At 36.7% G+C, this 15865-nt stretch overlaps 3 protein-coding genes across 4 annotated transcripts in view; 1 reads left to right on the forward strand and 2 right to left on the reverse strand.

Moving 5' to 3' along the window:
- Nucleotides 1-15865, forward strand: part of LOC128894563 (dipeptidase 1-like) — a 756062-nt gene that overhangs the window by 385312 nt on the left and 354885 nt on the right. The gene's annotated exons all lie outside the window — the stretch shown is intronic.
- Nucleotides 1-15865, reverse strand: part of LOC128894572 (low affinity immunoglobulin epsilon Fc receptor-like) — a 192614-nt gene that overhangs the window by 124782 nt on the left and 51967 nt on the right. The window lies entirely within an intron of this gene.
- LOC128894820 (protein GVQW3-like) lies at nt 10076-10456 on the reverse strand. The gene has a single exon (XM_054156833.1). The coding sequence runs from the start codon at nt 10454-10456 to the stop codon at nt 10076-10078; it is 381 nt and encodes a 126-aa protein (XP_054012808.1).

A 15865-nucleotide genomic window follows, 5' to 3' on the forward strand; every position in this document is an offset into this window, starting at 1 on the left:
GAGCTTTGAATATTTTGCCTGTCTCGATGGGCTTCAAGAAGAAAAATTAGGAAAATTCGCGTTTAGGTTCAGATAAAGGAATACCAATACATTAGCGACGATTTACAGTGTTATAAAGAAGTTCTTAATGAGAGAACTTAATACATCAATTAAAATCGCCCAAAAGTATTAATTACATTTACATGTTAATAAATTACCAATGACTGCCATGTTGTATTAAAATTTCTACCTAAAGAACTGAATTGATTAGTACAAATAAAATAACAGTATTAAATTTCCACTCCCATAAATTACTAAAAGTGGTACTAAAATTTGTAGCAAAGGAACAAAACGCACCGCTGGGAACCACCCAACGTTGTTAAATTTCCACGTCAATAAATTACCTCTAATTTTGACCATCCTGTTGTACTAAAATTTCTAACGAAAGAATATCAGTTTAAATCTCTCAACGGTAATAAATTTTCACTCCTGTAAATTATCAGTAATTTTGACCACCCTGATGTACAAAAATGTCCAACAAAAAACCCCAATGGACTAGTTGAAATGCACCAACAACGTTAAATTTTCACTTCGATGAATTGCCAATAATTGTACCAAAGTTTCTAACAAAGGAACAAAACGTACCAGCGGAAATCAGTCATCAATGTTGAATTTCGACGCGTCGCGCGTAACTGGAAAATAGAGAAATAAAGTAACGCGTGACGGATCGCGAAGGATGTGACAGCGAGGAAGATTTGCGACGATCCACGCATTTCCAGCAAAAATCCACGAAAGCGTTCGTAATGGCGAGAAGTCACGCGCGGGCGTTGCGCGAGGCGGATTATGCAACGCCAATAACAATTTCCCGCGCGTCTCTCGAGCATCGTTCATGAAATTTTCGCGAGCTAAAGGCATCCTTTCGTATCCGTTAGATCGCAGAAGCGCGCCGTTTCCGGCTGTGGAATCTCGTTAATTTCGCGGATAAAGAGCCGTCGCGCGGACGAAACTTTCCTCTTACGCTTTGCGCCGGATCATATTCATGGAAACTGGCGCAAAGGTCTTGAATGCTCCGCGTGCGCGGAGCTTTCCACGCTCTCGGCACGGCGCGGCAAACGAAACTCTATCCATTCCCCAGACCCTCTCCGTCATGCTTCGAAATCCTCAAAGAAATATTTCATAATATCCCGGTCGACCTATTCCACCTGCGACTCGATTATATCCTGCCAACATTTCAGGTGATGCTGTCTGAATCGCCCTTCACCTCCATTCCTTGGGGGATGCGACGCTTTAACCCTCCCAGTGCCAGACCGATATTCTTAGACCTACGTACCAATCGAATTTGTTGTTTTTAAAATCACTCAAAATTTGGTGTGGTACTTCTTTAACTTCAAGTTTCTTATAAAACGTTTCAATCTAATTACTCGTGATAAAGGTGACATTTTGAATAAGAATTTCTGATTAAAACAATGTGGATTTATATACTATAGATACACACTCCTACAATATTTAATTCCATTAGATTTTTTAGAAACAATAAGTATTTTACGTCTCTAATGTCATGCAATTTCTGGGGTCATATGCAGAGAGAGGGTTTTTTGGTTAACTCGATCCAAGTTTTAAAATACACGGTGTTTTATTAAATGAAACACTTCCTAAAAATCAGATGGAAAGCAATAACAATAGAAAATAAGATGAAAGAACGAAAGGGTCAATGGAAAAACCCCGTCTTGCAACATGACCTTAATTTTTCAAGTCGTTATAAATATTCTAACATACCAACAGCCACTAAACTTGAAAATAACAATTCATAATTGAATATTCCAATTAGTGTTCCTTCAGTTCCTGAAATTAAATAATAATTAAATAGTAATTCGATGCAAATTCGAATCTTTGAATCTATTACACGATCTATCGTCTCTCAGTAAATTAAATAAATGGGAATGGTTATTCGGATGGTTACAATGGCATTAAAATTGAAGAATCCACAGACCCAAAATTATTTGTTCAAAGTTAAACTATTGGATGAGACCCGTGAAGTTGGGTCGATGGGTTCACGGTTCACGGGCGCTTTGGCAATATCCGTCACGGTTCACTCGCTCTTATTTCACGAGCTAGCGGGTCTGGTGTTGATCATGTCCGAAGAATGGACGACCCTTGCAACGTAGCCTATATCTCTCGCCGTGGCTTATCCCTTTGCTCTCTCCGGGAAATCCTCTGAACGAGCTGCGCGAAAGTTTCTATTTTTCCCGCAGGGAAAACATCGTCTGACGCTTGGCGCGACGTCCTTTGGGAGGATCATGTCCTTTCCCGAGGACACGTACGCGAACCAACGACGGCGTGGACGAACTCGAGACGACAGCTGCACTCGAAGCTGGCTCGTTCCATGCCAAATCCGACACTTTTTGGAGTAGCGTTCCAGATTTTTCTGAAATTGAGGTATAACGTGGTTGCTGGTGGCATTTAAATGTATTACGAAGGTCTCTTCAATAATTCGAGAATTGTTGGTCTCAGAGATAGCTGAATAACGGTGCTAATGTTTACGATTAATTATTGGTGCAAATTGTAACTGTTGAAATAATTCTGTTGATTATTGGCTAATGATGAACAAATTGATAAGTGTTCAAATAATTTAATTTATTTGAGATTGAGATTGTTCTGAAATTGAGGTATATGGAAGAACTTTTCAATATTTTAAGTATTGTTTGTCTCACAACTGGTAGAGGATTGATGCCAATTTTTTGCAGTGAATAATAAGCATTACTAATAACTCTTGTGTTTTGGAATCGGGTGATTCCGGCGGCTGGGACTACCTTGTATGTAGGTTGGAGGTCGAGGTTGTGGAAACCGATATTTAGGATGAAGATTAAATGAGATGAACTCCTTGGGTGTATTCGCACAAGAAGCACACGTGTATCACAACACAACAGTTCTTTAATGTCGGTTACAATTGTCTTGCACCGATCGTTATTGATATTACAATTGAGCGGTGCTCGTTAACTTGGCGCAAAACACTGTGACACGGAAACTCCGATTTTGGCTTCGTCTGGTCAATATCGCGTGTTGCGAACAAAACAATAACGGTCTTGTTGCCGCGACGGTTATCCTAACAATGCCAAACGCGTCGAGTTTCGGAGAGAAAAAAACGGGTCGCTGATCGAACACGTTCACCGATTGGTAATCGATAGATTACGTATTGGGAGAGGTAACAGGTGCGGACATGATTAATTAAATGCCCTGACTCCTTCTCAAATTCACTCTGATTCCCAAACATCTTGAAATAGTTACAATGGTTGGTCCAAAGCATTTAATGAAAACCATTCTCACTAAGGCACCAATAAAAATTAGAAAACATCTTTCTATAGACAATCTAATATTACTAAATAATTCAGTACACCTAAACTTTTGAAAAATCTGAAACGTCAGTCATAAAAGTGTCTTTTTTAGGGTGGAATGACCCGATGGAAGCGCTCCATCGAGGATCCTTCGGAGTTTCATCGATCATTGCGCAAACCCAGTCTGGCGTGAGCCTGGCCACTCGCACGTATCTCGTTTCACGGTTAGCCGGATCTAAAATGTCCTCCTAGCCCTTTTCATCGGCGGCTCGTCGTCCTCCGCGCGGGGGGACCTTGATCTGAGACGCGAGTAAAGTAGGGACAGTGGCGTCGTTGAAGGCAAACAGGATGCGTTTCGATTTTGGCGCCGATTGATCGACGAATGCCGTAGCTGGTTCTACGTTTCACCTGCGGAAAATTATGTTGCGTTATGAAGTCGAGCAAAGGACGTTTAAATAGAAGGTCTTCTGGCAGTCGAGGAAGGAATGACAAGGAACATTGCTCAACTGTGCATGCTCCTCGTTATTATGGTTAATTAACTAATTAAAAAGCAAGGATGTTTCATATCGAAGAGGTTCAGGACTTTGAGATTGAATCATATAATGATTAGGCAAATTATTAATTACACATATCAGATTATTAATTAAAAGTTATTCTTGAAGCTATTCTACTCATTAAAATGGTAACAAGATGAATAGGTAAAAATACATATAATAAAATTTGTATACGCATTATCTTTTTCTCATAATGTGATATTGGATTGAGTTTCAAGAGTCGTCGTAACAAGTCTTCATGATATTATAAACGCGACTCTAGTTGTTCATGGAAAGTTCAAATTGAATTTGTCACCTTTCGGATAAAATCATTTCAAGGAAGATCGTAGATATTTCACAGTAACCAGAATTACACAACTTCCTGTTGTTTCTTGTCCTCATATTACTGCAAGTTGCTATAATTACAAGCTTCAACGTATTTGTAAATGCAACAGTTTTGGTGACAAGAGAAACTTTCGCTGGAAGAACACGGGGAATGCTTGTAGTTTGTATGCGGACTTGTTGATACCAGAAAAGCCGAAGGAAACTCCCGGAAAACTTCGTTGACTTCTTGAAGAACTCCCAACAGCATCGACTTTTAGTTTCGATATTTTACACGAAGTAGAGCAGAAAAGTTGGATTTGGGTATCTAAATCTTGTTAGACAAGTTCTCCGATCACTTCCTCAAGGAGCTGGAGGCGATGTACAGGGTGAACTCGAAGTCCTACTTTACAATTTACCATGTATTCTGCGACTCGAGCATTAAAAAGGTGTTCTAATAAACGCGAGTCCATCAATTATTTGCATTTTAAGTCGGTTTAATATTCAAGTTTTCTTTGATACATTATGTCATTGATTTATATTTTTGGCTGAATTTTTTTATAAGTATAACGTTGAAGACAATTTGTATAGATTATTGCAATTACTGGTGAAGGATATTCATTTATTTTAAATATATTGCAGATATATTACAATTTTACTACTGTTCACAAGCACAACAAATTCCGACATACGTATAACATCAATAGAATTTGAAATACCACGAGCATGCTTTATATCTTCATTTTGGTGCAACCCTTAATGTCATACGCAGGTTGATTTATAAAACAAGGAAGGCTGGATTATACAAATTCTTTTTATTTGAACAAGTAGTACATAAAGTAATTCTGTCACACTAGTGATAAGTATGGTCATAAGTAAATACAAAATAAAGATTATACCGTATGCAGTATATATCTCATAAAATAATATCGAATATTAATATTCCATTTTTTACAAGAATATATGAGCCATATATATATATTTCTATATATGAGCTTTTCATTGCACAAATTGATTAACTCCATAAAACAAAAAGTTGAAAAATACGATGAAATAATGTACATTGTTTTTTAAAATTCCCTTTATAATATAAATTTACATGAACATTGTAGAATGCATAAATACACATGTCATCTAATGGTATATAAAATTAATAAGTAAGAATAGCCAAAAAATAATCGTCAGTAATGTTACAATTTTTATGTGACTGGTGGAGTCAATGTGCAGCGAACGGCTCATATAGAAATTATATTTAACGCTTTGCACTCGGATGTCATCTATGAGTGGATATCGTAGGTCTAACAAATTTTGTTAGTGTCGTGATAACTTAGTGATAAAGGATTTATGTTTGCAGTGGTGTCAACGCTCCAAGAAAGCTATAAGAATTTATAGTCAAGTCTAATAATACCAAAAAAGACACGTTTCCAAAGTTAGACTATTTCATGTAATGCGATTCTCGTTCGCACATTTTGCAAAGAGATGGTGTGGAGTACGAAGAGTTAAAATAGAATACTATAAAACCGAAGTCTTCCCTACAAGAACTAGCGTACCAACGTCATTTTTCAATTTCCTCTACAATTAAATATTTCCACACTCGAAAAAAAATCATACATAACAAAAATATTATATTGTAATGATGATGTGCGCAGAGGAAAAATCTTAATGGTCATGAGAAACTGAATTTTGGAATATCTAAATCGTATTATTAACTTAAATTATAATGATGACGTTACTTCTCGTAGAACCGAAAAATCTTGTATAAATTAAAAATAAGTAACGAACACATCTTGAATACATTATCTAAAACATAATAGATCGATGGGAAACAGTAAGTCAATGTTTACAAACCGGTCATGAGACACTGAATTATGGTATATCCAAATCATACTATTAATCTGAATTGTAGTGATAATAATGCTACTCCTCGTAGAACAGAAAAATCTTGTACAAATTAAAAATAAGTAAGGAATATATCTTGAATATATTATTTAAAACATACTAGATCGGTCGAAAAGTCTGCGCTTACAAACTGCAGTGCAAGTAGAAATATGAAGCAATGGTCAGACATAAAAAAAAAGTCTCCCCCAAATAACGTCTCCTATTTTCCCACAAAAAATATCACGCAGAAAGGACCAACCTCTCGTTGTATTTCCGTTCCTCGAGCTGGAAATCTCCGAATTATCGAAGCGAGAACTAACAGGGCTTTTGCGCGCGCGAGATGTTCATTTCTCAAAATGTCCTCGAGGCGCACGAGAACGAAGTCGCTGACCAGAGAGCAGAAACGAGAAACATTGGAGGAGCTCGCGACCAACGGTGTGCGAACTCTTGCCTCTCGCGTTGAACGCGAAGGAGGAAGGAAAAATGCGGAGGTGACACGACGGGGGGGGGGGGGAGGACGCACGGATTTGCGAGGGAATTTCCGGTAGCTTCCCAGCCACATCCGACCGAGTGATAATTAGGGCTGTTCGTCACGGAACCGGCAAGCCAGGGAAAGGCAGGCCAAGCTTTCCACAAGAAAGCCCGCTGATCGAACAAACTTCCTCGCTAAGTAGCTCTCCAGAGATTAAACCGGCTGCTCTATTCACTGGCCAGATATTCACTTCCATCCGGAGCTCGGGGATGGTCTTGGACTTTGCTAACTTGGCTAATGATATTTATGTACAGCAATCGCAAACGATTTCGAGACCGCTCGAGCGCCGATGGCGAGCTATCGCTGAGATTTCGACTAATCTTTCTTGTAATTGGTCCCTAGCTGGACCTCCGTGCTCCTCGAGTAGGGACATCTCAGATTTGAAGCGTTAAAGAGATTAAAGGGGAAGAATGTAATTAGATTTGTGAAAGTTTGTCTTCTGTAATATGTGAAGGATTGACAGTTATAGTTGTCGGGTAAATTAGTTATTCGAATTTGAAGCTGTGTAGGGATTAAGAGGAATGAATAAAAGAATTTAATTAGGTTTATTAACGTTTGCTCTCTGCAATGTATGGACGGTTGAAAGTTATAGTAGTATTTTTGTTTGCTTCGTTTCGAAACATTCCTTTATTCTCATGAATTTATATGTCTAGATTGCGTCCATGCGTGCGTCATTATTTTTAAATACACGACTTACTCCACTATGGATTTTCTAGTTTCATATGTACGCAATAGAACAGAGCTCTCGTTCAGAAAAATAAAAGCCACGCTATGTTTTGATTACATAAATGAAAGAATTTCTTTTCTTTTTAATAACTGTAAGTTTTTGTTGGACTTGAGAGAAAAACAGAATAATTCTCTTTTCATGCTTCGACCTTGGATTTAGGTCTTCACTAAGAAAATAATCTTGAAAGGAATTTTTAAATAGAGAAGAGAAAGGAAAAATATAACAAAGATTAAATCTTTTCATTTAAGAAAACTGTACATCTTTATTAAAACATGAAACTTAACATCTCTTGTATAATTAATTAACCAGCCTTTGAATTTGTTCAAATATCTTGTGTGCACATTTGATCACAGACAAATTTCCTTTTCCACCGTATGGTCTAATAAATACAAAACATTATTCAATACAAATACTTTGAATTCATTGAAGACGGTTCAAATTAAAAAACATATGTAGTTTCGCACGCCTTCAGAGGAAAGTTTCTCCCATTTCTTTTTATTCAAACATCTTGTGTGCGCATTTGATCACAGACAAATTTCCTTTTCCACCGTATGGTCTAATAAATACAAAACATTATTCAATACAAATACTTTGAATCCATTGAAGACGATTTAAATTAAGGAACCTCGTTCCACAAGCCTTCGCAGAAAAGTCTGTATTGCCTCAAAAAAGAAAAAACAGCCCCTTCCTCCAGTAGATTAATTCACATTTCGAGGGATCGACCTACCCCCTAACGAGTTAGAAATTGACAGTCACAAAACGACAGTCGAAAATGAATGGAGCTCGTGGGAAATCACCTCTCGCGCGGCAAAAATGAAAATCCGAGGAAATCGAGGACTGCAGACATTTTTACCGAATTAGTCTCCCCCCGTCAGCGTCGTTCCATACAAAATGGCGGCCTCGTCTAATGAAAGCGACCAAGATCCCTTGGTCTAAAAATCGACATTGAAATTTCTGCCACGGCTCCGGACAATTTGTCCCCGACGTTTATGCTTTACCTGCACCCTCCCGTAATTCCGTGATCGCGTTAAGGGGGAGGTATCGTTAGGAGAAATCGAAGGCAAGGGTTGAAAAAGTTTGGCAGGCAATGGCCACGGTTAATCTTGCAATATCGCTCGTGCTCGCAAATAAACAGGAACGACTTTTCAGGGCTACGGGCGATACTGGAAGTTATTAATGGAGGCTTTGCGAACTCTCATTTCACCTCGTCTCGGCTAAAAGAGGCGAGAATTAAAGGGCACGAGGGTGGGCGCGGAATAAAGCCGGAAGAAGATGAAAGTTTAACCCGTCCCCCGGCCGGAATCGCGAAGATGAAGCACCCGAACGTCGCGCCACTTCGTTTCTCGCAGTATGTTTCGGGTCTTAATATCACTTCGCCACTCTTATTGCTATCGTCCTAGAGCCTCGTTGCTTTATTGTGCCCCGTGCGTCACGCGGGAAGCAATACGACAGCTAGAAGGCGTTCTGCTGATAAAGAGACGGACTATAGGGCGAGACTGTTCGTGAAAGGAACGAAATTTCGTTGGCGAGTACATTGTGTACATTGAGGCGTTAAAGCAGGTTAGAAGTTAAGAAAATAATGATGGAAAAATACTTCATGCATGATTAAATAATATTGGGTTGTACAGAAAGTTCCTGCAAAAAAGAAAAATTCAAGAGCACATTTGAATTTTGATGATATTTATCGAGTTACACAAGTACCATTTTGTCCCGCAACCTTTTCACCTTTTGAGAGGTTTACACATATTATTTGTTTTTAAACATTCCGATATATTCAGATCTGTACTACATACCAAAAATCGACGTGGACTTTCCAGACAACTCAATACTAATATTTTGTTTTCTTATATATGTCATATTCGTCTGTATCATGAATACATGAAATCCACAGTTAGTTATAAGTAGACTGCTGATCTTTATGTGAAAAAAAAATTTTGCAATCGCAATACCTACAAAAATTCAACCTATATTGGAATTTATTGTACTCTGCAAATATTATAATATGAACTCTACTTTCAATGTTTCTTTTCATATTTTTTCATATTGCGTGCATTTTGTAGTTTCTTGCACATTCAAATTTCCTACAAATGCATAAATATTTGCAGTCTAATTATGAGTAATACGAGTGTATTAACACTATATCTACCATATGACCCGTTTTCCAACTATTGTGTACAGTTCTTATGTACAACATAAAATTTATATACAATTATTTCATGTATTATTGAATTTAGTATCGCGTGAAACATATTTGCATGCAATTAAAAAAAGTGTCTTTAAGACAAGACATTTAATCGATCACAGTGGAAATAGATACAAATAAATGTCGATCGGTATAGTGTTAATTTTCCATTTGTAAATATTAATCTCCTCCTGTTAACACGCGAGACATCTAAAGAAGGCTATAATAATAATAATGAAATACCATCTGATCAAATTTGACTCGGACTGGTTAAAAAAAAACAACATTTTTATGTATTTTAATACAAATCTTTATTATCGCCTTCAAAATAGGCTCCTTTTGAGCCAATACAAGCATGCCAACGGTTAATACAATTTTCCATACACTTCTTATAGGCCTCGACCGGGATGGCCTTTAGTTCCTTCAGCGAATTCCTTTTTATGGCCTCAATCGACTCATAACGTGTTTCCCGAAGCGGATAATTGATTTTCGAAAAGAGAGAAAAGTCACAGGGTGCTAAATCTGGCGAGTACAGTGATTGAGCAATGACTTTTGTTTCGCGTTTGGCTCAAAAATTTAGTCACGATCAGGCTAGAATGCTAGAAGATTCAGATCTTTCGGCACGAGTCTGGCGACAACGCGCTTCATACCCAAAACATCAACCACAATGTGTTGAGTCGATCCATGAGAAATGCTGAGAGCCTCTGCTATCTCTTTAATGCCAACCCAACGATTTCCAAGTACGATTTCCTTCACTTTTTTAATATTATCGTCATTAACAGAGGTGGATGGACGACTCGCATGAGGCAAGTTTTCTACGACTTCACGACCTTCACTTAATGTTTTATGCCACTCAAATACTTGAGTTCTCGATAGGATAGACTCCCCATAACACTTCTGTAACATTTTCAAAGACTGCGTAGCCGTAATTCCATTGGAAACACAAAATTTCAAGCAAACTCGTTGTTCCATATTTGTTTCCATAGCAAAAATCGCCAGACAAACTTTTCGCGTCGTAAACAAATGACTGCCAAACTCTAAAAAATGGACGTATCCCGCGCGCACTTCACACGAATGTCAAAGAAGGTTATACCAAACTAAAAAAAAAATATTTTACCGATTCAGTTTACGCGCGCGATTTAAATGGACCAGTCCGGGTCAAATTTGATCAGATGGTATACTACCTACTACCAATAGATCACCATATCCATTTTACTCCCCAAAATTGCATAAATTCGACGGTAAAATGAGCCAAAAGAAGCTCCGCTATTTTATTTACGCTATCCCAGCAAGGTTCCTAGGACAAGCGTGATCCATCCCACGTCAGGCCCTCCTACAGTGTATACAGGGGCTCCAGCTATCAAACGCAAATGACACTTGTTCAAACAAGCTTCTAACGTTCCAGTCGGGCTGGAAATCGATCCAGGGTATCTCGATCCGTCAAAAGATACCAACCGGCGTGTCCATTCAATGAACAAGGGACGAAGAAGAAGCTCCAACAACAATACGTGTACATATTTACAAGACAACATGCTTCCTTATTTACCGAATCGACGCGGGGACGAGATTTCTGCATGCCTGCGTGGGCTGAGGAAACCCTCAAGAGAGGTCGAGTCGGATGAAACGCTATGCGTCGTATCCTTGACAGCGAGCCTCGACGTTCGCCCTTCCAGACGATATTCCTTATTTGTTCCAGATGCCTCTGAGTTTCCTCGAAGGATGGCGCATCGACATGTACTTAAAACACCCGTGGGATGAAGGAACGGGATAAAGGAAAGGGGCGGGGTTGGCGGAACGCAAGAGGAAGGCGAAAGTCGACGAGCCGAGGCTAAAGAGGAACGCTGGAGAACTTTGACGTGGGCTACGCTGTGATATTTTATCCATTTTCTGTTTTCTTTCATAAATAGACCTCGAAGGCACGGAGTGGTTCTCGACACGAGATTCAAACGTAATGCTAAAGGAAAAAGGAAGAAGGTAATAGTGATTCAAGCGCGAGTATATACACCCCCGTTTATAAATAGGACACTTTCACAATAGAATTATTACTTTATTTACGAGGAGCCTATTTATACAACTTTTAATTCGAATAACCACCTGTAGGATCCTATCAACACTTTACCGACCGTTAGTGATTCAACATATAATTAAATTCAATAATATTTTTTATTTCGACAACATTAATATCATTCAATCTCTATTTTATCTATTAGAATTGTCTTTTGATTAATGTTTACATAACATTTCATAACTCATAAAATGATAGAAGCGTAAAATCTCAACAATAGATAACAAACTATTGGTGTCTTAGCATAAAAGCTGATAAATAGGCTTCCAGTCATTAAATTATTAATTTTGTTGATAATAGTCGACTTAAAATTAGATTAAAGAGCCAAACATGGTTGTTATACTAATTTGTATAGTTAGTAACAGTATGTAGACATTTATTTCAGTCTAGATTAACATGTACCAATGTCGACAAATATTTGTCTTATTTGTACGGTGTTAAGAATTTATAATAACAAAATATCTATTAATGAATACCACTTTTCTGCATTTAGATTGTCTAATATTAGATAATATGTCACATCAATAAACAATTTCATTAATAGTTTCTTTATGAAATATGTTACTCGATACTTTAATATTATGCGATTTAATATTATTAAATGCTAATAGATACACATTCGAAATAATATTTAGTAACAGAATTATGCATAGGATGTGGTAAAGTGTTCACATACTTACAGACGGGGGTATACGGTTCTGTTCTGCCAGTGACGCATGTGGGAAACAAGGCAACGATCGAAAAACGGACCTGCCTTAAGAGGGAACATGTCCTTTCGAATTGTCAAAAGCACGAGATTTGTTTTCAGCGCGAGGAAAAAGCAGCGTGGAGGAGAAAGGTTTGACCAGACGCTGGAAATGTGTCTGAGTCATGTACTCGACGCGAAAAGTATGTTGAAAGCGTAGAAAGACTCTTATTTTGAAGGGATAAAAATACAATATTTAGTTCTTGACTGGATACCGCGAAATCTTATTTGTGAAATGTATTATAATGCTACTGGTTATTATTTATTAATTTATAATGAATAAAATAATAGGAAGGTATGTTTCAAAGGAACAAAAATTCCTTAATTATCAATAAAGGAAACTTCGGATTTTATCTTATTTATTTTTCCCATTACGTTGTGAAGAAAATAAATAAGTTTAATACTAGACTACAACATTCTTAATCATTGGAGGAGAAAGAATAAGAACTTGTCCACCTTTATTCGAAATTAATATTTAGGTAAATGATTAAAAGTAAAATAAACTTCTACATAAATTTATTCCATTGTTTCTGTGTAAGATTTTAAAAGGACAGTCAGAAGAAAAATAGATTAGCAATAATATGTGTCCTAGAATGAGTAAATTCAATTATTCAGAAAACATCGGTGCATGGTACAAACAATCAAATTTTCTTATAAATAATTATTATACCACTCAATGTTGTATTTATCCAAGCATAAGAACGAAATTCAACCAGCATATCCAACGTAGCATTTAAAGCAACCTATTTCTACATTGATAATTTAAAAGAATTCATTTATGCAGAACGTGACTGGAATTATTGTTCTTCACGGCGCGAATTTTTAAATGTTCTTATGGACCACCAGACTGACAGACATCTCGTCAATAAATTCAGCGGTATTCATCTCGACTTTTCGTCCAAGTTTTGATAATTGCCCAGCGAACTCGAACTTTAATCCAATTACAATCAATTATTCTGCCTCTGTCAATCACCCAGACGAATCCTCGTCAAGAATTCCGAGTTCGTTCGATTTCGGATTACGAAATTCGCGTAACGTCACCTCTTGCCGTTAGATTATTAATATTGCAGAGATAAAGACAGGCTAATGCATCGAAGCTTCGCCTGACTAATTTAAATTAATTTGGATAAAATTTGAAATTCCATTACGCCCCGAACGACCCGGGTTCGGTTCATATCGCTTGGCGAATATTGCGTCGTTTTATCGAGCACGAATATAGTTGTAATTTGGTTAAATTAATGGCGCGTATGAGAGAGTAATTTATTGGCCCCCTCTTCGTGAAACAGTTTCATTAACAAAAAGGTTTCCTCGTTCTCGTGGATTTATCTCTTTCGGATCGAGGTGTGCTTGACGAAGAGGTGGAAAGTTTCGAAATTTATTGATATTGGACTCTTGGAGTCGCTGCTCCTATGAAATCGAAGATGGCATTTCTTATAAATTCTCGTTTAGGACAAGTGTTCCCCAACGGAAACATTTTATATTGGGGAGAAAATATTGAATATTCCATAAACTACACGCGCACAATTTTTTAGTGGTATATGTGACGCAAGATAATGATAAGGAATGTTTATTTGTTCATGTTACCTCATCTTCAAATATTATTAGCTTCTTGGTTGCCTCAGACTGATCTAACACTACTAATTTCACTCGTCAGCTATTTATAATCATTGCTTTATACTAATCATTTATAATCACTTCCTATAGCAATTTATTTATAATGTTCATTAGGTTGAATGATTGTAGTTTGTATTACTGTCGATAGAACTAGTTTGATGGCTTAAATTTTAATTTTTAGTCAACAAGAAAAGAATAAAAATTTGTCCACCTTTTATTCGAAATTACTATATAAATAAATGATTTAAAGTAAAATAAACTTTCGCATACATTTATTTCACCGTTTCTGTGTAATAGCGTGGCTCGAATTAACATTTGTCTTGATTAATTTTACACATTGTGACAAAGTTAAATATTGCAAGCGAATACATTTTCCAAACGCGCGAACAAAACCATTTATTAGCAAACATTCCCTACGTTGCAATCAAATACTTAATGTTTAATTACTAATGTTTCCATTTATTCCATTTATTTATTTGATATTTGTAATTTACATAACGCGATAATAAGGGTCCACGATATTAAAACGAGTAAATCGAGGAATACATGAATGCATAAAACGCATGGCGCCGCTAAACTGCTGTTATCGAAAACAGGAATCATAATTTTAATTTGTCAAAATTTATTTAATTCATTCAGTTCATTCATATACCCGTTTTAAACTATCAAGGATAATTAATTCGGGCAGTAATTGCTTCGTTTGTAAAAATAATTATTTGGGATGATCTTTCACAATTTCTCACAAAGTGCTCCAGCACATTGTGTTTTATTGTATAATCTTTGAAGTTCAGAAAAGAATGTACAATTAGCAAAGCATAATGAATTAGACCAAGCAGTGCAGAAAGAGATTTTGCAAAAGCGACGTGGTTGTATATTAAAGTGCGTTTAATACTGCATTAACGCGAGCGAAAGCTCAAAAGGAACCACGTAGATATCGTTTAAATATTCATTTCAGAATACGAAACATAGCTGTAAACAAGACTTATGAATTTGCTTTTCACGTTACGTTTGGTACATGCTACAGAAATTCAGTTTATTAATTTATCTAAGAAGAAATCTGAAGATTTATTTTGAAATTTTACGAATATAATATATAGTACATTCGTCTAACGGATTTTCAAATAATGTTTTATTTAAATGAACATTAATTTGGATTATCGAATAAGTATGTATTATTCCTTATATGAATAATAAAATTCTATGTCATTTAGAATATTTACCATTTTGAAAATATTCTATAACATTGTTATCGTTTCTAATTTCGAAATAAATCCTGAGGAATATACTTTTCAATAAGCCCCATTAGATCATTGATATAAATCGATTGAGCGCCATTGAATAATAACCATTAATTAAAATCGACGATGGTTGCAAACGACTAGCCATTAGTTTAATCTCCAATCATCATGAGTGATGTACGTATATCCATTTTAATCGTAATGTCGATCATTACTTTAACTAAAATTAGCCCAACCAATGCATGGCAATACATTAAAATATAAAGTCCACAGAAATGAAATATGTAGATATCGTTGAAATAATACAAACACATCATTATGATCTTCCAATGCGATAAATACTTCTTCATTATTGTCTCTAATGCAATATTCTTAAATTCCTAGCAAATTTAAATGAAATATTTAATAGCCACTATTAACATGCAAAAGGAAGACCGTCTCTCTATTTAAAGTCGACGTTATGTGTATGCGTTAAAGAGACAATCGGTAGGAACGTTTCTTTACGGCTAATTCTCATCCATCGTACGTCTAAATTTTGTTAGATTCGGAAATTTTAATCGACGCAAATGGCCGTAAAGTCAGTTCTGAAAGTGAATTAGCAAGACGGCTGGGAAATAGTTGTAGAGCAACAGCATTCCGACACAGCGGGGGTGCTTTCCATACGAGACGTGCGCGGAAACAATTATATTCAAAGTAGTTTTCGTGCTAGGCATACCTGG

This window comes from Hylaeus anthracinus, unplaced genomic scaffold, assembly GCF_026225885.1.
Source record: "Hylaeus anthracinus isolate JK02 unplaced genomic scaffold, UHH_iyHylAnth1.0_haploid 4, whole genome shotgun sequence".
Taxonomy (NCBI): domain Eukaryota; kingdom Metazoa; phylum Arthropoda; class Insecta; order Hymenoptera; family Colletidae; genus Hylaeus; species Hylaeus anthracinus.